Genomic DNA, 22,623 nt, shown 5'->3' with positions numbered 1-22,623 from the left:
TGATTGATGGGAGAAGGGGGTAATCACGGCTTATATTACAGCGAATGTACGGGAATTTTGCCGACTTTGAACCATTATGAATCCGTAAAGGTCTGAAGGTCGTGGATAGCGAGAATAGCTTATACCTCTCAAAACGCACTTCTATTGAGATTATTTTCTTGAAGTATGGCGATCAGAATCAAGCTATCATGACCGCTAACGAAATTTGTAAACTTAATATAAACCCTTGCAGTCAAACTTATGGAAATTTCCTGGAAATTTGAAGAGACATGAGATTTCTAATATCCAATTTTCAGACCGTTACGCCTTGTGCAATGATTTGATTTTCCGTCGAGTGGATGATATTCAATAAAATGACTAAAATATATATTAAAATTTTTGAAATTTGCCTCTTTGCAGCGGAGTTATAGAGCTTTGAATTCGGACAAATCCCGTACATTCACTGTTACAGTAATTTAAGCTGTGTTTGCCCAACCTACTGTTACGAGTTCCTCTGAAATCCGACAACGAAAAAGATAGACGTCTGTGAACTTCGAGAGACTGTAGGCTTTATTTCAATTGCCACATAAAATGTTCTTTGAGATAGAACGGTTAGTATTGCGTCTAACGAAGAGATACTGAAAACTCATTTGTTTGGGCCGTTGAATTGATTTATTTGTAAAACTCGTCACAATGTAATCTATAAAAATTCTGCACGACTACAATATTTTACTTACTAAATTCCAAGACTAATATCACCTTTTCTATTTATTTGTGACGGAAGTCGTCATTTCAGCTACGAGACTCCAACACTTTTATGCGGGTGTAGAAAGGATATTCATGATTCGCGATGCTTTAGTTTTTCATTATCTGATTGGCTAAAAAATCCGACGCTACGTTCTTAGCCAATCAAGGGGAAAAACACGCACGCGTTTTTCTCCGTTTTGCGCTGGCTGCACACATTTGCTCTGCGTTGCGATTGGCTCATTTTTATCTGCGTCTTCTCTGATTGGTCAAGTTAGATCTCACGACACGCAACTGCAGAAACAAACGTGTGACAGAAGAAAGCTCGGGGAAGTCATACACCAGCACTGGAGATTGTAAGATACGAGGTACATTTTAGGGCGAGTTTTTTTATCCACAATTATGGAGTAAGAATGGTTGGTACGGAATAATAATTCAGATTGTCTGCATAAAAAGACGCCCGTCGAGATGTGCGGTACTGGCATGTCAACATTGCATAACAAATATGGCGGCTGACGAAGAGGCTGCCATTGCAGCAGTTATCGCAGCAATTTTTCCCTGTAAATTGAAAGAGGAAGAAGAAAATAGGGAGACTGCTTTGAATTAGCCGAATGTTTTGGCATTCCTATATGTTGTTGTTGTACGAAACATCATTGAAAAAAACCTCGTACTTTTGTTATAATGAAATTAGAAGCAATGTTCCCTCCGGTAGAGACGTATTTGAATCCGCAGCGCTCATTTCGCCGTCCGCCATCTTGGATTTTCATTCGCAACATTCCGTTCATTCTGCCACTGGGAGCAGAATGGATGGAATGGCGTTCTGTCCAATCCGAAATAGGAATGCGGAATGAAAAACACGCGCGCATTTCAAATTCTGACCCTTCTCATTCCAGAATTGTGAATTAAAAAAAAAAACGAACCTTTAGTGTCCTTTTTCGTTTCTCATCAGCATATATACCACTTATGTCCATCAAAACAGGCTTAACAAAAGTCTCGTATGAATGGTAAAGGAAAGTTTAAAATTGCGCCTGAGAATTTAAAATGTGAACCAAACGTTTCGAGGGTACTCCCTCTTCATCAGTGGTTTAAATTCTCTAAACTTTCCTTTATCATTCATCCGCATTACTGCGCAGCACAGTTTCTTCGAATTTTTCTTAAACAAAAGTGTCTCCAACTGTACTCCTCAAGGTTTAGCGTTTAACAAACGCTAACGTTAAGTGTATCATCGTAAATACGTTGTTGACAGTTCACGACGCCTTGAACTTCATATGCCTTTTCTAGCATTCTAGGACACAAATGGTGCTAAAGGGAAAAACTAGTAAAAGCATTTCAATGCACGGGAATATTTATAACTGAAAGAATCCTTGCACGGGAAAGCGTTAAAAGCGTTCCCAGAAATCGGAAATTCACAACCACTGCTCAGCACGGATTCTAACGAAATCAGTCAACTCTAAGCCCGCAAAAAGGCTCGAAAAATATTTGGCTTGTATTGTTGACTGGCCGTTTATACTCTAAATCTTTATTCCCCTCGCTTCGTGTTGAAAAGATTCTCTATCACAGTTACAGAGAACCACAAAGACGGAATCACTTGATATATAAACTGCTCCTCATCTATCGAAAATCGCTACAAAATAGTATTACTTGGGGTCACATTCACTTCGCAAAAAGCTCGAATAATTCCGACTCTGATACGATAACTTGGTACGAAGACAAAATTACATCTTTGTCATCTAACGCGTCGTTACTTGCTATTTCAAGTTCTGACGTTAATTCAAGAAGCCGATATTTCGGCCGTAAAATAGAGCGAGCAGAGGTGCGACATTAGTCCACAGATGCCCTCTGCAAAGAAAGCTTATGTAAACTTTGATGTTAAATATTAACTAGGTCAGATACTTAAATGAAAAAAGGAACAAATGATAGAGTGAAAGAAAAATGAAAACGATGTTTCACAAAAATAACTTAACCTCATAAATAAAATGCAATAAGTGGCTGTTACAGCGTTTCTGCGAATTTTTTTTCTTAGACGAAGAACAACGAAATTGTGAGCAGCGAGTCCTTCGATCAACACCTAGAATAACGAAAACTCCCGCTAAGCATACTTCGGAATGGGCCAGCAGACGGATAGAGTTTAGAAATAGGAGTTTAGAACAGTTTTGAAATGACTGTCGAAATTAATAACGCGATTGCAATTGCTACGCTTAGTGATTGGTTAAAAAATCTCGCGCCAGTTTATCAACCAATGAGAAGGAAAACCAAAACTAATCGCGACTTTCACGCGCGATTTTTTCCCGCGCTTTGAGCAAGTTACACGGAATTGCTACGAATTTGGATTGGTTCATTGCACTGTTTGCACCTGCTGTGATTAGTCGAAGTAATTACTTTGGTATTTCTTTTATGACACTCAATTGAAAAGCAAAAATATAATTGGCTAAAAGAGGGGAAAATAGTCGTGCTGCACGTGCGGCACGCATTTTAGTACATTTCTTTGACGTAGTTCAGAAAACAACAACATGAGCAAACAACATTGAACCGTCCAGTTTCTTCCATTATTTTTTAACTGCTCGTTCCAATCAATTTAAACGATGGCAGTGGCTATTCGTACGGGACCCGTACACCGACCTATATTTGCTATTCATACGAGAGTCTTCTTAGAATGATTATGAACGACATGGCCACGCAGTTATTGAAAGCTAACCGTTGTAAAATGGGTGCTTAGACTTAAAATACTGTTTATCAGCGCTATTTGAAATGGGTGCTTAGACTTAATTGCGAGAAATCACAAGGCAAGTCAGATGGCCAGTAACATCGAACGAAGGAGGTAGATCGTAAAAATAAACCGGCATCAATGCCGTTGTTTGATAGCTGAAATGTAATAACAGGATTAAAGACGAGGTAAGACTTTCCAAGTGTTATTGAACCTGTAATAATCATTCTAAGAGGACTCTCGTATGAATAACGAATATAGGTCGGTGTACGGGTCCCGTACGAATAGCCACTACCTTAAATGATAGTTCGCCAATATTGTTCAACATGAAAAAAATGCCCATATGAATAATCGCGAAATACTTGCGATAGCACGTTTTCGTTGCCGTTGTCATTGCTCAAACTCTCTAAAGGCCGCCCGAACAAACGGCGTCCGCCAACATTTCCGCCCTCAACATCCTTTCGATTTCGTTGAAAGATGTTGAACGATGTAATCAAGAATTTTACAATAGTTTTACTTTCAATAATTTAATGCTGCTGAGATGGGAAAACGGTTTCAATGCGCTTTTAAACTTATTCAACTCGATTCAACTTCGTTTCAATATGTTTCAACACGGTGGAGAGGGGAGAGGAGGAGAGGGGAGGGGAGGGGAGGGGAGGGGAGGGGAGGGGAGGGGAGGGGAGGGGGCAAAAGGTTTTAACATCGCTGTTCAACAAAATCGAACGGTTGTTAAAGCAAATGTTGGAGACGTTTGTCCGGGCCATAATGACTCGCATTGACGACGAGTATATTAAATACACTGCATATGAGATCTGCGTAGCCCTGCGTGCGTGACTTCTTTCGTCAAAACGCCAGTTTTTATCGCAGAAACGTTGTAGCGAGAGCGTGTTTGTCAAAGATCAATAGTTTCTAACTTAGCGTAGTTTCCCTAAGTTTGAAAATTTACTTATCAAGAATTTTACAATAGTTTTACTTTCAATAATTTAATGCCACAAAAGCAGCTTGAATGCCAAGACCTAAGAAAAAAATGATAGGCTAAATACCTTCAGCAAAGTGACCAATTCCACGTGAGACGCCACGTACGACTTCAAAAAACAAGCGTGCTCAAATTACACCACGCTGTCCATGTTTGCTTTCAAACTACGAAACTCTACGGGAATTCTTGCGCAAACAATGCCTTTTGTAAAAAAATGGCCTCTGACCATGTTTCTGGAAACAATCTAAAAAAATAAGTTGTAATTGTCCCGAAGTAGCACTTGTTGTCAAAGCTTAATTCACCCATTAAAAATGTATTTTCGACTTGGATCATTCTACTATAAACATACTAAGCATTATGGGTATTAGTAGACCCAGCTGACCGGTACCCACTGCGGCTCAGTGCCGAGTTCCTCAATGCGTCGCTTTAGTTCTTTCAAACTGTCTTCAACGTTATCGTTCTTGATGACACAGTCGAAATAATGCGAATAGGTGGTGTAAAGCTTCTCGGACTCTTCGACCGTCTTCTGAAGATCTTCGTCCTGCGGAAAGAAATGAAAAACGCCAGCATTAATTCAGGTTCCGAGAGAGAATATTGCTGGTTTCGAGTGTTGGCCGTCGTCACTCGCTCGGAGAAACGTCAGCTGACACATGCGTCACGCAGTCGAGTACACTTCTTTGTTCGTATATTGCAACAGACCACTTTACAGGGTTGCGACTGGCAAAGATACTCCAAAATGACGCGAGGCACTTAGTGTTGTGTCACATAACTTCACCAAATGTTACACCTGTATACGTGTCACGAAGTGTCTCACCTTATTTTGGAGTATCCATTCTATTCCAAGGCTTGATTCCCACCCAACGAACGGCTGGATCACTGGTAGCACTCGTCGTAATTGTACTTTGTATTCAGCCAATTGCATTTTGTACTTGGCAGGCAGGCGACTTTCTGATTGGTGGAAAATACAATTGGCTGGACCAGTGATCCAGCCGTGGTGTGCGCAGAGGAACGTGGGCGCACAAAACGACTGGTCAATCGAGCCTATTCTGTTCATAACCATTTTACAATTGTGTGCTTAGTTAATTGGCCTTTGATTGAAAGTGAGGCTGGAGTTGACTCTTGCTTTGACTGAAACCTCAATGCTTTTCTTATGTTAATGATGTTGTTTTGATCCTAATTAGTCGGAATTTGCAAAAGAAAAGCAGTGAGGTTTCTATCAAAGCAAGGTCAACCCCAGCCTCACTTTCGTTTAAAGGCCAGGTAACTAAGCATACCACTGTAAAATGGTATATTCTCTATTTTCGCAGTCCCGATAATACACTTTGTTTGCCCCCCAAATTTTGCATAAACCATTGTTTTAAAATGCACTGTCCCTAAGAGCATTTGAAAACAATAGTTCACGCAAAATTTGGGGGGTAAACAAAGTGTATTATGGGGAATGCGAAAATAGTGAATACACCGTGTTCAGACAAGTTCTCGTTCCAGGGAACGTTGCCCGAGTACTACCCTTGAAGGTAGTGTGCCCGGGCACGGTGCTCAAATGTTTGCTCGGACAGCAACAAAAACCTATGTTCAGACTGGTGCCCGTGCCTTGGTCTGAACGGAACCTAAGAGGTATCGAAACCTGTAGGTTTCCATGCTATTTAAAGCTGGTTAGCGTTAACCATCCTTTGAGCAACCCGAGCCGGGTCTCACGTCCTTCAACCACCTTTAATGTTCGTCCATTCGCGTCGTTAGGGAATTTAAGATATACGACGGCGACGGTCGACGAAAACGTCACCTCAAAATATAACTTGGCTCCATCGTAAGTCTTTCGCGATTATGCAGTCTAGTTCGCGTCGTACAACGTGGGCAAAGTATCCTAAAAATAAATCGGTACGAGCGGTTTCAAAGTTAAAATAGAGAATGAAAGATTTTCTGTTGCATGCTTACGTTGTCGTCAAAACCTCAAATTTGGTGATTTCACGTCGTCGTTATGCAGAGGACCGCTAACATACTTGCTAAAATCCGTGCTGCACGTGCAGCACGATTATTTATGCTCTTTTAACCAATGATATTATTGCTTTGTGGCGTTGTCGTAGTCGTGGCCGTCGTCGTTTCTTAAATTCCCTGTTGTCAGGACGATAACGGTTAAGAAATGTACCAAAATGTAAAACGCACGTGCGGAGCGTGCAGTGCTATTGTTTTTGTTCATTAAGCCTATTGGTTTCTAGCGATTTCGTAACCGTCGTCGTCCTTAAGCCGGCCGCACACTCGGCGAAAAAAGAGAGAATTAAGCATCATGTTTACGGAAAACGGCAAACGTCGGACTAAAATTGCGTTTTGCGAATTTTTCGCAGCAGAAGTAGCGCCTCGCTATTTCCGCCTAGCGAACGGCCGGCTTTGCGCTTCCAATAAGCTATGAATTATTCATATTGGAGGTGATCAAATACTTACAGATCGTTTCCTTGTGGCTGTGCCTTCGGCTACGGCTTTTTTGTAATTTCCTTTCATGACGTCTAACGACGGTGCAGCGATAAACACAACAAATGGCATAAATTCGGGTGTTTTAAGAATCTTCAGCGCCTGCAAGGAAAAAGGAAGCCATTCAACTTGGGGCCACGCACACGAATCTCCATCAACCTTCACGATTTTCTTGAGCTCCCGCTTCTTTAAAAAAAAGCCCAACGTTCTAAAACGCAATTTTAAAGCCGCACCTCACGCATTAACAGCATTCGACATGTTATTAATTTAAGGAAAAAAGCATCTACAAGTAAACCCTTTGTTCGCGGTGGAAGCACATTTACAGTAGCTTAGCAAGTTCACGGGCGCCCCCAAAAGAAGTAACAATTCAATTAATTAAAGGGCACAAAACATGGCAGAGAACTCGAACTGCCTGTTGTCAGATCGTGGCAGAGTTGACTTCGGAAAAATACCGTTCCACAGGGCACGTGGAATTCCCGAAATTTCAAACCGAGATTTTTGTGAAATGAAAAGCAACCACACAGACTCACTGTTGGATTAACATCCAAAATGCACATCTTGCCCGATCGCATCACATCTCGAATGCTGTCCACCTTGGTTCCGTATAGACTCCCTTCAAAGTCTCCATTTTCAAGATATCTTCCAGCTCGAATATCCTGCTCCATTTCCTCGCGCGTTATAAAATAATAACTCTTTCCACTCTGCTCCTCTTCACGAGGAACGCGGCTTGTGTCTACAAAAACAAACGAGATCTGTCGCAAAGTGAACTTTCCCGTAGAATATCAGCTTAACACATAGAATGTTTCTTACATGATGAGGAGAAACGAAATTGGCAAATTGCCTACTCAAAAAACACCGGTAAGTCACCATTGAACAACTTGTCCGGTTCTCCGGGGTCTTCTTTATTTTCACACCAGTAAGGGAGTAATGGAAGAGTGTTCCCGAGTGACTTTCGAACACATACATCTCATAAAGTCAAAAAAGATAAAGTCACTGCTTACGAGCGCTTATCTCCGGTTTCTGTAGCATGAAGCGTCTAGGAGTATTTCTACTCCCCCCTGGATGGGATGCTAGTCCGTTGCAGGGTTACCCCCAGCATTAGATTCGCCGGTACCCATTTATACACCTGGGCCCGGTTGTTCGAAAGCCGATTAACTTAATCCAGGATTAGCGTAAACTTTTGTTTCATGTTTTCAACTTTTTGGTTAAAGTTTCTTTTGCTTATTTTTGTTTTTCAAGATCGACATCTACTAATGTAAATTTTATCCGAATATCAGCGTCGAACAGCATTTGGGAGTAGAGAAATAAACTTCTTGGTTAATTTTTAATCTCGGATTAGCGTTAATCGGCTTTTGAACAATCGGGCCCTGGGTGGAGTGAGGCACCGTGAGAGTAAAGTGTCTTGCCCAAGAACACAACACAATGTCCCCGGCCAGGACCCGAACACGGCCCACTCGATCCGGAGTCGAGCGCACTAACCATGAGGCCACCGCGCCTCCCACATACATCTCATACTTTACAAAAAAACTATCAAGGGGCATGGGGATCGATGTGTTCTCTGCACTCATCCTCTCTTAATGAATGTAGTACCCAAGGGTGGTACGGTACACAAAAGATAATTTTACATCAAGTAGTACCCTTGATACGTACGTGGAATTGTGGTACCAAATCGAGACCGGTCAGACAGGATCAACCTGTTTTTCAACGTTCTCCTTCCCACTCCCTGCGCGCCTATATGAGAAAAAAATTGTTAGAGTGCACCTAAGCTCAAATATTTTTTGTTCCTAATATAAATCTTCCAAACCAAAGCAAACATATGTCGTGAACCGTTGTTACCTAGAATTTCGCTTTTTCTATGCCGTGAAAGCCACGTCACGTCACTTGGCGGAACTTGTGGCAGTAATTTGGACCTTCGACCGTGATGCGAGGGGCATGGGTCTATGCTCGATTTAACGTCACGAACTGCTTTGCAATGCAAAATTTCTTTGAAAACAGAAATGCAAAGCAGTTTGTGACGTAAAATCCAGAATAGACCCATGCCCCTCGAATCACGGTCGTAGGGCCAAATTACCGTTAGTTGTATCAAGTTTATTAAGTTTACGTGGCTAGTACGGCAGATAAAAAGGGAAATTTCGAGGTAAGAATTGTCAAAAAAGTTTGCTTTAGGTTGGGAGATGAATATTGTAGAAGAAATATATTTGAGTTCAGGCGTGCTTTAGGTTTTATCATTATGAATGTTACAACTGTAACTCTTAACAACATCCTTACCAACAAGGACAAGTGTCTTTCGATGAAACGGTGGCATCTTCGCGACCTCTTCGTAAACTAACATTTCGTGTTTATCAAAATCTTATGGAAAAAGACAAAAAAATACACTGAGTTCAATACAACATTTACGCGAAAAAGTTAAGCACGACTATTTCAAAGTGGTTTGACACCTGTTGCATTCACACGACAAGTGCACATCGAACTGAACTGGGGTTTTACATGAGTTTTGACTAAACTTCCTTGCGCATTGTGCAACCACCTAGAGCAATCAAGCATATTTTCTAGTGACGGAGCAGTCTTTGCAAAAGCATTTTCCGATTTGCGCGCGATGACGTGACACAAACTATGTTTTTTGCGTGACGTCACGGCGGCGATGTTGGTGTTCCTCAACAATGAAACGGCGGCCATGTTGATCCACCCAACTAATCCTCCAGGAATTGAGCTCTATGATCATGCAAACGTTTTCTTGCGTTTCGGTGGAAAAAAAAAGGTTGCCGATCACGTCAGTGAACTCTATACATTGCTTGAAAAATACAGTGTCAGGGTCACATATATTTTCCACTAAAGCCTAGTTTTCATGTCGGAGATTTTGCTGTTTCCCGATGACCTTTTCCGGGTTTTGCCGAGATATCAACGAAGATTCAATTGTCAAGACCAAGTGGAGAAGAAGAGTGAAGAAATTTAAAGAATTGGTTCCGAGCTGTCACTGATGTAGCCGACTTTCCGACAGTACAGATTTTACGTTTTAACTGTAGAGATTGATCACCGACCATCGCAGAACAGAGATCGGACATGTCGAAAACAATTATGATTTCTACGATTTGCCTGCGACCATTTTAAACTATCGGGGCTGTCTGTAATTTCCAGTTTTCAATAGTCGGGAAAATATGGGAGGGTCGAGAACTGAGAAATTCTCCTTCGTCTTGGATTTTTACGACACATTGTAATTGAACTATAAAACCCGTTTTCTTAAACTGATTTAGTCAGTGTGAACTCAGTTCAAGAACTCGTCTAAAATTCCAATCACAGAACGACACAAGGAGACGTTGAAGGTTTTTCTAAAAATGTAAAAATTCTTTGTTAACTTACCCGCATTTTTGGCGGACTTGTACATGATTTTTTGTTTCTTTTTGCCGCCACAAACTGTAAAAATAATATTTCAAAAATTTGAAAAAACAAATTCAAAAAATTGAAAGTGACCTGTTTTTGTCATAGCAAAGATATATATGTAGTCCATTACCCAAGAGTAAGAATCTGGTATCGGGTTTGTCCCCATTGAATTGGGTACGACAATGAGTTAGCAGACTTGGTCTATTATTATTTTCCCGCAAAACTTGGTTTTATAAAAGACACTTTTCTGACGCTGATGGGGAGACTGGGACTAGGCCAATTTATGTAAATCTTACTTTTGGTTGACGGACTCTTGGTTAATTAATATTGAGCCCACGCTACATTAGCCATTTTTTCGTTATGGACGAGTAGCATTAGCCCATTTAATTTCCGGGGTAGGGTCGTGCCTCTTGTTTCCATTTCCGAGTTGCTGCATGCCTCAGTTTCAAAGCGAGTCCTGGTGCACAACCATTCAAATGGAAGTGAGTTGCGTATTCTTATGCAAATCAAACTTATTTCCCTTGCAATAGTTGCAGCACCAAGACTTACGTCGAAAAAACGCGAGACAAACAGCAACTCGGAAATGGCCTATTTCCTTGCGACACATATATTGAACGAAAACATACCCTACAACAAAACAGAATCGACTACTTTCGGCTGGGATGCAAATAATTAATGAATGAGAACTTTCCAGGGCGATGGCAAGAGTGGTGTTGATGACTGGTTGCAATAAAATCTGTTATTTGGTTATTTCAAGTCAATAGAGAGCTTTCATGAACTCAGGTCCGAGTTTTGTTCCATTTGTCAAGAACAACTCCTGGATTTTTGTTTCTCTGATCCAAATTTCCCCCTTTTAGAAGACTCCGAATTCCGCCCTTGCGAAAAGGCTAAAGAACCCCGTGATTGGACGCAGCTCTTAACAACCTCTAATTTCATTAGATCCCTTTAGGACGCAGTTAGAGTCCATTGTTTCTTTTGTATCGTTCTTTGTGTCCATTTTTTTCTGAACCAATCGCGAGAACCGTTGTAATAGCTGCGTACTGACCCTAAAGAACTGGCGAAAACAAGTCCAGACCTGGGACCCGTTTCTCGAACGTCCCGCAAACTTTTCGGGCCCGAAAAGTCATTTGTGAACCTGCCAACCACTTGTTCAGGAAAGCTGAGTTTTAAACATTTCAAGGTAATAAAAAGCAAACTGACTGTGAAGTTTGACGAATTAAATCCTCTCCGTTCTTGAGATACAGAGGGAATGATGACACCCGAAAATGGCCCGTAAAGTTTCGGGACTTTCGAGAAACGGGCCCCTGGCGCCCGTGGCCAAACGCCGCCCGAATTTCCTCGACAAATGTCCATGTTCGGTGCGGAGCCTTAAATTCGCTTTTACAGACTTTCCCCAATTTAACCCCGAGTACATGATTGAGCGCGAAAAAAATGTTTTCTAAACACGTCTTTAAAACAATTACTAGACGAATGAGAGAAGTGATAATCACACGTAGCTGGACAATTTAATCTGAATTGGCTCTTACGGACACCTGAAAGATTCAAGTGGCTTCAACAATTACTACTTAACCAGTTCTTCTTCTTGAAGTCTTTTGCAACGGTGAGTATGAAAAACGATCTTCGAACTACTTTCAAACAGTTAACCTTAATTCGCTATCAATCACGTTCTGAAGACGTGGCTGCTGCCACTTCAAAAATTAAACGGCGGGCGAAGAGATGTTTGAAAATGTGACACAAATGAGAAGGCCATAACGAGCCAAAGGAGGCAGTGTGGCCCAGTGGTTAGGGTGCTTGCCTTGAGATCCGGAGATCCCGGGTTCAAGACCCGCTCTGACCATTCGTTGAATTTGTTCCTGGTAGTCCCTGGTTCAACTTCACAGCTGCACTTGTAAATAGCCAACTGGTTTGCCTCCGGCCAGTTGGGATTCTTAACAGTTGTTGTTCTGTTCTGTTGTTTCGTTGTGTTTCATTGGCCCTGAAAAGCCCCTATGGGGAGCGGTCAATTAAGTATGTATTGTATTGTATTGTAAGGTTCCTTCTTAAGTGAAACCTATAGGTTTATAAGCGTTCTCTATCTCGTCTACGTCATCAACTTACAAAGTCCACTCTTTGGTCTCTCTTTCCGGACAAATGACCTTCTCCTAGAAATCAATTCACAAACCTAGAGTTATTTCTTCAAACTGAGGTGTTCACTTCGAGTCAAGCATATTTTGCATCCACTCGTGAACAAGAATTGCTCGTTGTGGGAGCCTATACTGATATATACATGAATGGGGAGAGTGTGTACGAAGCAACATTGGGGAATTTAAAGGGGCTATGTCACGTTATTTTAGGGTATTTAGGGAAATTCTTTTGTTAATCACGAGTTTAAAACTCGAAATGGTACCGTGGAATTCCTTTGCTGATAAAATGATCGTTACATAAAAACAAGATGATTCTCAGCAAAATGTGATTTGCCATAAACTTGAAAAACGTCGCCCCGACTTTTTTGAAGATCTGTTTAAATCTTACCCATTTGTGCCCATCGAAGCTTCTCTTTCCTTTTGCTGTATTTCTTTTATGTTGTTCAAGAGTTTTAAGTGGTTATTGCAATGTTTCATTTTACGTTTTGGGCATTTTGGGTGTTATGAAATTACATCATTTTGCGCGACATAGCCCCCTTAAGCACGCCACATTTTTTATCCGCGGGCGGAAACCGGAAGTGAACATTTCGCACGCCACGACAGTAGTGTCTCCCATGTGTTTAAACAAATCAAGCTCCCTATCATTAACTTTTTAAAGTACAGATTTCTGGACCTCCTTAGATTCCTCACAAAAACTTGGGTTCCATGAAATAGGTTTCAATAATTTATGAGAGTATTTAAAAGTAATTGTCATACCTCCCAACTCAAATACGTTCTCTGATTAGAGAAGAACGTGTCACGTGTCAAAACTCACTAACTCCCTAGGGAAACAACGACTTGAACTTTCGACTCGCACGTGATCAGGAGGTGAACCTTTGAAACAGCGGCTAATTCCCTCTAAAAATCCGTGTATTGTTCTATTTTGAGTTGGGAGGTATAGCAAAACACTTAATGACTGGCCCCAGGGAAAACAGTGAGTTTTGTTTCGCCCCGACCCTCAAATTTCGCCTCCGGGAAACAAAACTCACTGTTTCCCTTGGGGCCAGTCATTAAGTGCTTATTATTCCAGAGGTGCCAGAAGTAAGTTACCAGGTCACGTCGCGTTTCTTGTGCCGCGCAAATCGCGTTGCGCGCTTCGCGATTCTTGTCGCGCTTTGCACGACAGTAAGCGAAGGGTAATTTTTTGGCACAAACTAGGAACAAATGTGATATGGAAAATCAGACAATCAATTTCGCGTATACATTTTCCCTTCACAGCAGCACGATTTTGATTTGATCTTTTATAGATACCTTTCTTCACAAATTCGACTCGGAATAATACCAGCTTCATCAGAACCATCTGTCCTTTTAGCCTGAAAATAACAAGCAAACAAAAGATGATAAACTAAAACTACTGATAGCATATGATCTAGTGTCTATGGGAAGCAGGGATGAGCAAACTCGTAGCTAGGGGGGGTCCTGGGGTGCCCGTGACCCCCCCCCCCCCACCCCTTTATAAGCCTTTTTGTAAGCAGACAACCTACAATATTCAGGTGGCGAATACCCTCTGTTTGCCACAATGTGACCCCCCCGCCCCCTTGAAAATCACAGAGGTGAGAGCACTCGCCTCCCACCAATGTGGCCCAGGTTCGATTCCAAGACTCTATGTCATATGTGGGTTGAGTTTGTTGGTTCTCTGCTCTGCTCTGGGAGGTTTTCTTAAGAAGCAAGGGTGGCACAGTCGGCTAGTGTGCGGCCTTGGTGCATAAGGTCCCGAATTCGATCCCTGGATCTCACATCCTTGTTTCAACTTCTTTCCTTTCAGTGTAGCCTAAGTAGCTTTAAATGCCCTTAAAACGGAGCACTGATGGAAAGAGGGGGGTACATGAGTGCACCATCCGCTCCCTGGGAGAATACTCTCTTGAGAGTAAAGGAACTTCCGACGTTAAATAACGTGTACCTACTCCAGTTTTTCCCTCTCCCCAAAAATCAACCCACGATTTGATATTACATGTTTCATTTGATTTGCTTCTGTTCAGTGTCCCAAATTAGTGCTTCAGACCTTTCCATTAGTGGAATACTTAACAATTATTCGCCGAAGGTGAGGTGAATATCGATGAATAAAAATCTCGACTGAAGTCCAGGTGTTTATTCACCGATATTCACAGAGCCTGAGGTGAATAATAATGTTTTAGTATAATTACATACTTTTAGGGGATTATTTGAAAAATATATGCATTTTCTTTAAAACAATTAATTTCTTCACGAGTCCGTTACCTCAACAAAACCGCTTGCGGCCAAGTTGAAAAAACTGCTTTCGGGTGATTATCGCGAAATAATCATCAAAGTACAACCAATCAGTGCAGAGAATTTTCAATAACCACCTATGTAATTATACTAAAGATAAGGTCCTACATCACATTCAGATAAAAGAGCTACATGTACGTGTCCTGTAACAACACTGCACCAGTATCGCAGGAATCATGAATTTGAATCCCATTGAAGACTCAAATTTTCAGGCTTTTCTTCCCTCACTGCTAAAGTAGCATTCATAACTGCGATGATATTCTTACCTGCCACCAGTTAGGGTCATCTTGTTCCACAATTTGCAGCACATCACCATTCTTAAAAGGGAGGCCTGCATCTGGACAGGGTATCACAGTATCCTTGGACGGGTCGTAATCAAAATGGGCTCGCAAAAAAACCTGAAGTTAAACAGACGATTGCCTAAACATCAAAATGTGTGCTCCTTCAACAGTTTTCTATCAGTTATATTGAGACTTTTGAGGAGAATCACTTTAAAAAGCAAAAAGAAATAATTTTAATAACTAGTGAGTATTCCTATACTCTCATAACATGTATGATTGGTTCAGCAGTGTTACTGAGGGAAGAAATTAGATGCTGGTCTTAAGGTGCCGAGGGTTAACCTTTCACTCTAAGTCCATCTCATTTATGCACGACAGCATGAGTAAGGTATCGTTTAATGGGCTTTGTGTGAATGGTTCTGCTCATTGCAAATCATTTGGCATCCAAAATATGTGCCAACCGTCTGAGAACTAAATAGTGAAAACAGTGTTGATAGTAAGTGAGAAAATAATTACCATATGGCCACACCATGTGATTGTTTTAATTAAGGATGATGACAAAGCAATGTAAATATCAAAATATAAAATGCATGCACTGGGCAAGTGTGGCAACTTGTATGAACACAGTTAATGATTGTTTGCCCAACAGAATCTTACATTAATTTTGGCCATTTCATGTCATTTAATTAGCAAACTTTCAGGGACTGAAACTTGTACAAGCTTTGATTTCAGCAAGATATTGCATTCACACAGCATGACAGGCTTACATGTAAAAGTTTAAGGTGGCTGGAACCAGTCACTACTTTTAAGAGACCTTAATAGAAGGGTTGTCACTACAACACTGTATTAAGTAATACTCCTGGTAATCATGGTACCACATCAAACACCAATTATTGCTTAACAAAATGCGCCCATTATTGTGACATAATAGGTTACCAAGGCAACATGAAAACTATCCTTGGAAAAACACACTATATTTCTTCGGGTTGAGTTTGTTGGTTCTCTACTCTGCACCCAGAGCATTTCTCCAGGTACTCCGGGTACTCCGGTTTCTACTCAAAAACCACAATTTGATTTCATTTGCGTTAACTTGTTAATTTCAATTTACAGTGTCCCCGATTAGTGCTCTACGGCGCTAGAAGATTAGACACTTAAATAAAGATCCTTTCCTTTCCTTTCCCGTGTTTTAATGTAGAATAGTAATTAGCAATCCAAGATAGAAATATCGGCCAAGTTTAAAACAAATTATTGGGAGTAAAAATTTGTACAAATATAGGGCATTTTTGGAAAGATTTCATGTTGCCATGGTAACCAATTACATCACAATAATAGCCAAATTTTGTTAATTAATAATAGTAATAATAAAAATAATAATAATAATATTATTATTGGTGTTTCATATGGTACCATAACATTGCTGTTACGTGATGCAGTGTACAGTATACAACCCTTCTAATGAGAAGATTTATTTAAAAGTAGTGAAACTGGTTCCAGCCACCCTAACTGGATTGGTGCGTACTCAAGATAGACTGCTCTATCCTTGTCAACTATTTTATGTTGTTTGACGGAGTATGACAACTTAGACAACTTAGACATGTATAGAAAGGTGTGCCACAGAATTTGTTTTCTTATTGCTTAATTAACCCTTTAACGTCCAGACTGGCCTAATGCCAGACGATTTTACTCCTCAATGGGGAACCCCTGGGAGTCAATGGGAACCCCTGGGAGTCAATGGGGAACCCTTGGGAGTCAATGGGTTAACCAAAAAGGTTGCTTTGCTTTCCATCAACATTGCCATAGATGTTACTGTTTCTTACAATACAATATGATAACTTTATTTAGAGAGGGAGAGGCAATTAACCCTTTACAGTTTTCTAACTTACGGGGCCCTCTAGCTATGCCACAGAGGACACACCGTGACAACTGTAACTCCCTGCCCTACTCTTTGGAAATACTGTATGGGGTCTTTGACCTCCCACAGGTTCATGAACATTGAAGGCTGGTGCGATAGGGCATAGGGTTTACTGCGCCTTTCAATAACATGCGGACTCTTAAATTCAAAGGTCAACCGACAAATGTGTTTTTTGCTACCGTCAATCAAATGTTCGGGGGCTCCTCCCAGCTTCCGACTATGTTGAAAGAACTGGGCTCTATGATGTGATTTGATTACTGAGCGCTCGACAGTAGTCGGAAGCTCGCAGGAGCCGCCAAATATTTGATTGACGGTAGCGAAAAACGCATTTGTCGGTTGAACTTTGAATTTAAGAGTCCGCAGTTATTGAAAGGTGCAGTAATGTTGTTATCCGAGAAGACTAGAGAGTATAACCATTTGCAAAGGTCATTACAAAGGCAGCACTAATTCTCCTTAGTTGTTTAAAGAGCCTGAGTGTTGGTCTGCCCAGAATTTTTGATCCTGCGACCTCCTGCACAGTCGTCCAATGCCCACTGGTCAGTCAAGATAGAGACATCTGGATGTGTCTTTCTAGCTGGGTTTCTTAATGCCGTTGTGTTTATTTGAAATACCGTCGTTTTCATCTAAGCGTGGACACATGACCGGAAAACATGTTCTTTGAAGTTTGAGTTTGGCAGCCGTTTAGTAAACAGTTGAAACTTTTGCGCGCGATAGTTCAAAAGTATTTGAAGGACTCTTTATCAGATTAGGGTCAATTACCGTAAAAAAGTCTTTGATGTCCAGTCTTGCCGTCATTCTAGGAAAACTTGCATGAACATCTCTCAAACTTCGAATGATTGAAGAAAAAACGTGTCACGTTTGCAGCCAAAACGTGTCATGTTTGCAGTTACTTAGAGCATGTTTTCCCGTCACGTGTCCACGCTTAGATGACAACGACGGTATTTATACTCTCTACACACAATCCCAAAAACTACAAGCTTTTAAAACATCAAGATCATTATAGTTTGGAAGAAGGTAATCTTGTCTGGGCCCTGATCAATAAATACCTGGCTCAAAGCAGGGGCTTCCAGATTGCTGGGAATAACTTTCAAGAAGATTTTGCCTGTTGATTCACGCTGAAAGCAAGATGAAAAGTGAGTCACTTACATATTGTTCTTGATTACCACAGATAAAAACACAAGATCACAACAAGGTATGATTTAAAAAAAACAGCCAATGTAGTTTTTTGTGTCTTCCATTACCAACAAATCTTGAAGTTCCTTAGGATTTCCACTCATATCTCTTCCATTGACTTCTTTGATCTTGTCACCCACATGAAGAAGACCTGGTTTAATTTAAAATAATAATAATAATAATAAAAATAATAATAATAAATTTGTGACAGTTCTAAGATAAGCCTTACTGTGGAACTGGAGGAATTGTCTCTAGTAAAACTGTTTTTTGAAAAAATTAATGTAACATATACAGTGTACTGCATTAGGAACAAAGTTTCTTATAGTCTTGAATGAAGCAATGAATAACTGCTGATGTTGCATGGTTTACGTCATTATGCTCTTATTAGATGTCCTTAATCTGGATTACACAGGGATGTCGCTAAGCACCAGCTGCTGGTGAAAATCACCACTTGAGAAAGGGGTGATCATCAGCTGAATGTTGGGCGTTGATCGAAGTGATCGTAACAATCGCAAATTATTCTCTACAAAATTAAAAAGTTGTTTGATGTGTTAACAAAAAAATTGAATATCTGTCTGTCTATGGAATTATTGCTAGAATTTATCGATACTGGAAATGAAATAAAAGGGTTGTTTTGAGTGCTGTTGTGCGTGCCGGGTGTTGCGAGACACTGCAAACAATCTTGTTACCAGGTCCCTTTGATGCTCAGAGCGCAAAACACCTCAATAGAACCTTCAATTGGATGAATTTATTCTTAGCTACAATCCTGATTACACAATAACATTGCAGATATGCTCGTCATCGGTCACGTGCTAAAAAAGTTACACCAAAAGTCAAATAATGACCTTAAAATTTTTAGCTGAAAAGCAACATTCAATGACAACCCCCAAATTGTCCCTTTATCTACCTTGTCTGTCGATCATTCCTCCATGGATTATTCTGGCCACAACAAGTTCTCCATCTTCTACAGCCAATGTCATTCCCTTTTGGAACAAAGAGGTTGAAAGTTTTGATCAACACATTGGAGCGGTTTATGCTTAGCAGTCAGTCGTTCATTCGTACGTGCACAGGCTCATTATTGTAGGACATGCGGTTTCAGTGTAGCAGCGAGTGTTGTGCATGCAGCTTTTTCTTATTTTTTCTGCTTCCCTTCCCCCTGCACCTCCTTCTCTGTGTGGGGGCTTATGGCTGGGTTGCGGGGATTGCTAACCATGGTCCGGAGCGTTTTACTGTCTAGGGGCTGGCTGATCACAGTGGAGGCCCCTGGACATCCCGGGCACCCACCTTCCACTCCGCTCGATGCAGTTGTTAATAAAGAAAAGTCACATACCATAATTAAAATAGAAAAGTGCACCTCCACAATTTTAAGAAACTTCAGAAGCAATTCCTTCAATTTATGTCTAAAGTTTATTTTCCTGAGCTGGTGAGGTTCAGCTATTGCAGACTGTGTGGAATAGGAATTCATGAATTTGTTTAGAGTGAGTAAATACATTTGAGATATCGAGAAAATTAATGGGCTGTGTTTATTTTGTGGTACTGTGCAATCAATTCAAAATGTTTGTAACACACCAGTGGTTTGTTAGGTTGCTTGTGAAGGCCAACCATTCTGATTGGCTGGCTGCCAAATCCATTTAGTGTTCCAGGATCCTCAGGGAAAACAGGCAAAGTTAGAGGTGATGCATAAGTCTTGAATGCAATGGCATCATGAACCTCTAACAAAGACTGTGAAATAAAATATGAAAAGGTATAAGGCATACTGAACACACAACAGTACAATAATAATTATTGTTTAAATAATAATTATTGTTTAAATAATAACAATCATGATAAGTATACGTAATCACAAGGGTCCTGGTGCAATTAAGGATTAATTTTTAAGTTTTCCATATTGCCCTTGTCACTTTGCCACTTGCCATGGGCAATTTTGTGAAAACTTTGAAAAGACAATTGAAATTAATCCTCAATTGCATGAGGGCACATTGCGATTACATTTTTATCACATAAAGGGCAAAATATGCCTTTTGCAACAATTTGTTGCATGACCTTTTTTCATAAACATGATAATTCTGCTGGTTTCGTGAAATTATTTTTCCTGAAATAAAAAGAGCAGCTCAAAATATGCTAGCTACCATGCCGATTTTCGTAAGTATCGGTACATTGTTTAAACTGGTGTTGTTACAGTTAAAGGAATTCATAAGGATTTTACGGGGGAAAATGATGCTTTGCCACCCAGTCACGCTTCGATGAGTTTTATAGAAATCCTTGTATTTTTCTAAGTTTACAAACCGCTTTAAACTTCTTCCTTCAAAATCTGAAAATCTGAAAATTTCCACCCTAACTTGCACATTGATTCTTCCTTATTTGACCTATGGTAAAAGAAGGAATCTGAGCTCTCTTTGTGGCATGTAATTATCAAAAATTACACTGGAGGGCAAAGGCTTTTCATTTGCAAGAAAAAGTATGGAATGTTCGAGTGTTTAAATGGTCATAAAATCTTTACCTTAAGTGGTATTTCTCTAAAAAATTGTATCCTGGCTAAGGCAAACACGATCTTTCCATTTCTGGAATTAATAAAGTCTGGGCTTTAAAGTTCATCAATTATCAGTCATGTGACCAGTTTGTTGCAAATGGCCTATTACTGAGGGAAGCACGTTCAATGCCGCAACAAATGACAATGAACTTAACACACTTTCCTTCAAGTAACAGACTTCAATTCAATAAACTGTTGCTGACAACAAAAATAAATTGTATTTTATATGTGGACAAAAAGCAGTTTAATTAAATAGGAGTCAGAATCTGGAAGATGATTCTATTGTAACTTTGCTTGCTCTGGATAAGCAACTGTTAACCAATCAGGATCAAGTAATCATTATGATTACCAAAAGAGCCCTTGTCCTTAAGAAAAAAATGCCCTCCATCTCAGCCAATCAGCAAAAAAGGAAAATAGGAAATTTGAACACGAAAAATAGCTAAACCCACTAACTCCTGGGAACTGTAAGACTGAACAGATTTAACTTTGTCTAATAATTCTAATGGTGTCATGTACATGAACATCGAACGACAACATAAACCTATCTAACACTACATGATTTTACTTGCATGTCAACGGGGGGTGACCTGGGACACCTAAGTGTATGGGTTAACCAGTCAAAAACTGCATGCATGTCCTCTCCATTAAGAGAGATTCTTTACAACCTACGTGTAAGGTGAAAACAGTTCGTAACTCCACTCAAACCAGCCTCCTACTGTACTTCACATTTCACTGAAACCCCTGAATTTAACAGGTAAATAATTTTTTGTGCATTACAAGGATGTAATTTGGATGCATTTCTCAGCATAACTAGTTCAGTTAAAAAAAAAAAATGCTGTGGCTATGTAGCCAGTAACCGGTCAAGGTCTTAAGTAGACTAAATGACCAGCAGTGAGACTTTTCTGTGAAGTAAAGCACTGTGAAGACAGATACAGTACGAGACCTTAACAGAGTCAGACCCCAGTCATCCGCACAACATTAGTGCCTCAGGGCTCGAAATTATCGAAAAAATCCAGTCGCATTTTGCGATAAGATACGAAAATTTAGTCGCAATTTCGCAAATTTTAGTCGCAAAATCGCCACGCTGCATTGTGTTGTCAGCAGTTTAGCAAAAATATATGAGCCCGCAATACTTGTGTGTAAAGAAACCCCTGAAAATGGCGAATGATCGAAGGAATGGAGCTGTGCACGTAACATCGCAGCTAAATTACTCTACAATTACGCTATCTTCAGAGAAATTTCACAGCGAGAAACAAAATAATTTTGTCATTTATTTATTTATTTTAGCAAAAGTAGCAGCAAAGTGGCAACTGCTAACCCTTTTGTTTTGAAGGAGCGAAGGTGACAACAAGTCGCAAATTTGCGACTCCTCCAGATATTTTACTCACAAAGGCAAAAATTTAGTCGCCACTGTATTCAATGGTCCCAATTTCAAGCCCTGCGCTATATATTAGATATTAGATATATTAGATATATATTATATATATTAGATATATATTATATATATTAGATATATATCATATATTAAATGATACGTAACCATAGAGCAAACCAAAGTGCTTTTTAGGCTAACCTGAGTGCTAGCCAGGCCAACAGGATTTCTTTTCAGGCCTAATCTATAAAACAGTTTTGACTGCTGGTCATTTAGTGTCTTAACCACTTTGACTAGTTACCGGCCATATAGCCACATAAAAAAAAAAAAACAAAAAAAAGGAACAATCAGTCACTGGAGGACATGTCAAAAATGGCTTTTTTCCAGCAATCAAGCTCTCGAAAAAGGATGTAGGCTATCTGAGCGATCAGCTTATGTGCTTGTGTCTTACAGTAATGTCTTTCATACCACAAAATGTGGATCCTGCAGCAGCCCAGAAAGCTCAGCAGCACTGTCCTCACTTGCAACTTTTGACTCAAGATCATTGGTGACCTGAAATTCAAAGAAATGTAAAATAATGTAAATGTGCACTTAGTTGACTGCTCCCTACAAGGGCTTTTCAGGATCAACCTGCTCAATGGGATCGGACCGAATGCATGTGAAGGCGCCCACCGCTGCCACCATATGATCCATGTGTGATCTCGG

General features: G+C 40.3%; 1 protein-coding gene across 1 annotated transcript in view; it reads right to left on the bottom strand.

The window, feature by feature from the left end:
• Positions 1-526: 526 nt before the first annotated feature.
• LOC137985092 (protein PALS2-like) overlaps positions 527-22,623 on the bottom strand; it is a 27,908-nt gene continuing 5,811 nt past the window's right edge. The window contains exons 4-17 of the mRNA XM_068832558.1: positions 22,387-22,470; positions 19,586-19,738; positions 18,924-18,999; positions 18,085-18,167; positions 17,890-17,958; positions 14,920-15,051; positions 13,658-13,719; positions 12,342-12,385; positions 10,224-10,277; positions 9,135-9,215; positions 8,517-8,597; positions 7,397-7,599; positions 6,840-6,968; positions 527-4,944 (exon numbers count right to left, since the gene is read on the bottom strand). Coding sequence (XP_068688659.1) covers positions 4,768-4,944; positions 6,840-6,968; positions 7,397-7,599; positions 8,517-8,597; positions 9,135-9,215; positions 10,224-10,277; positions 12,342-12,385; positions 13,658-13,719; positions 14,920-15,051; positions 17,890-17,958; positions 18,085-18,167; positions 18,924-18,999; positions 19,586-19,738; positions 22,387-22,470 — 1,428 coding nt within the window. The 3' untranslated portion in view covers positions 527-4,767. The remainder of the gene's footprint in view (positions 4,945-6,839; positions 6,969-7,396; positions 7,600-8,516; positions 8,598-9,134; positions 9,216-10,223; positions 10,278-12,341; positions 12,386-13,657; positions 13,720-14,919; positions 15,052-17,889; positions 17,959-18,084; positions 18,168-18,923; positions 19,000-19,585; positions 19,739-22,386; positions 22,471-22,623) is intronic.

The sequence above is a fragment of the Montipora foliosa genome, chromosome 14, assembly GCF_036669935.1.
Source record: "Montipora foliosa isolate CH-2021 chromosome 14, ASM3666993v2, whole genome shotgun sequence".
In the NCBI taxonomy this organism is placed as follows: Eukaryota; Metazoa; Cnidaria; class Anthozoa; order Scleractinia; family Acroporidae; genus Montipora; species Montipora foliosa.
The sequence above is the reverse complement of the archived record's forward strand: the minus strand, read 5'-3'. Positions and strand labels throughout refer to the sequence as shown.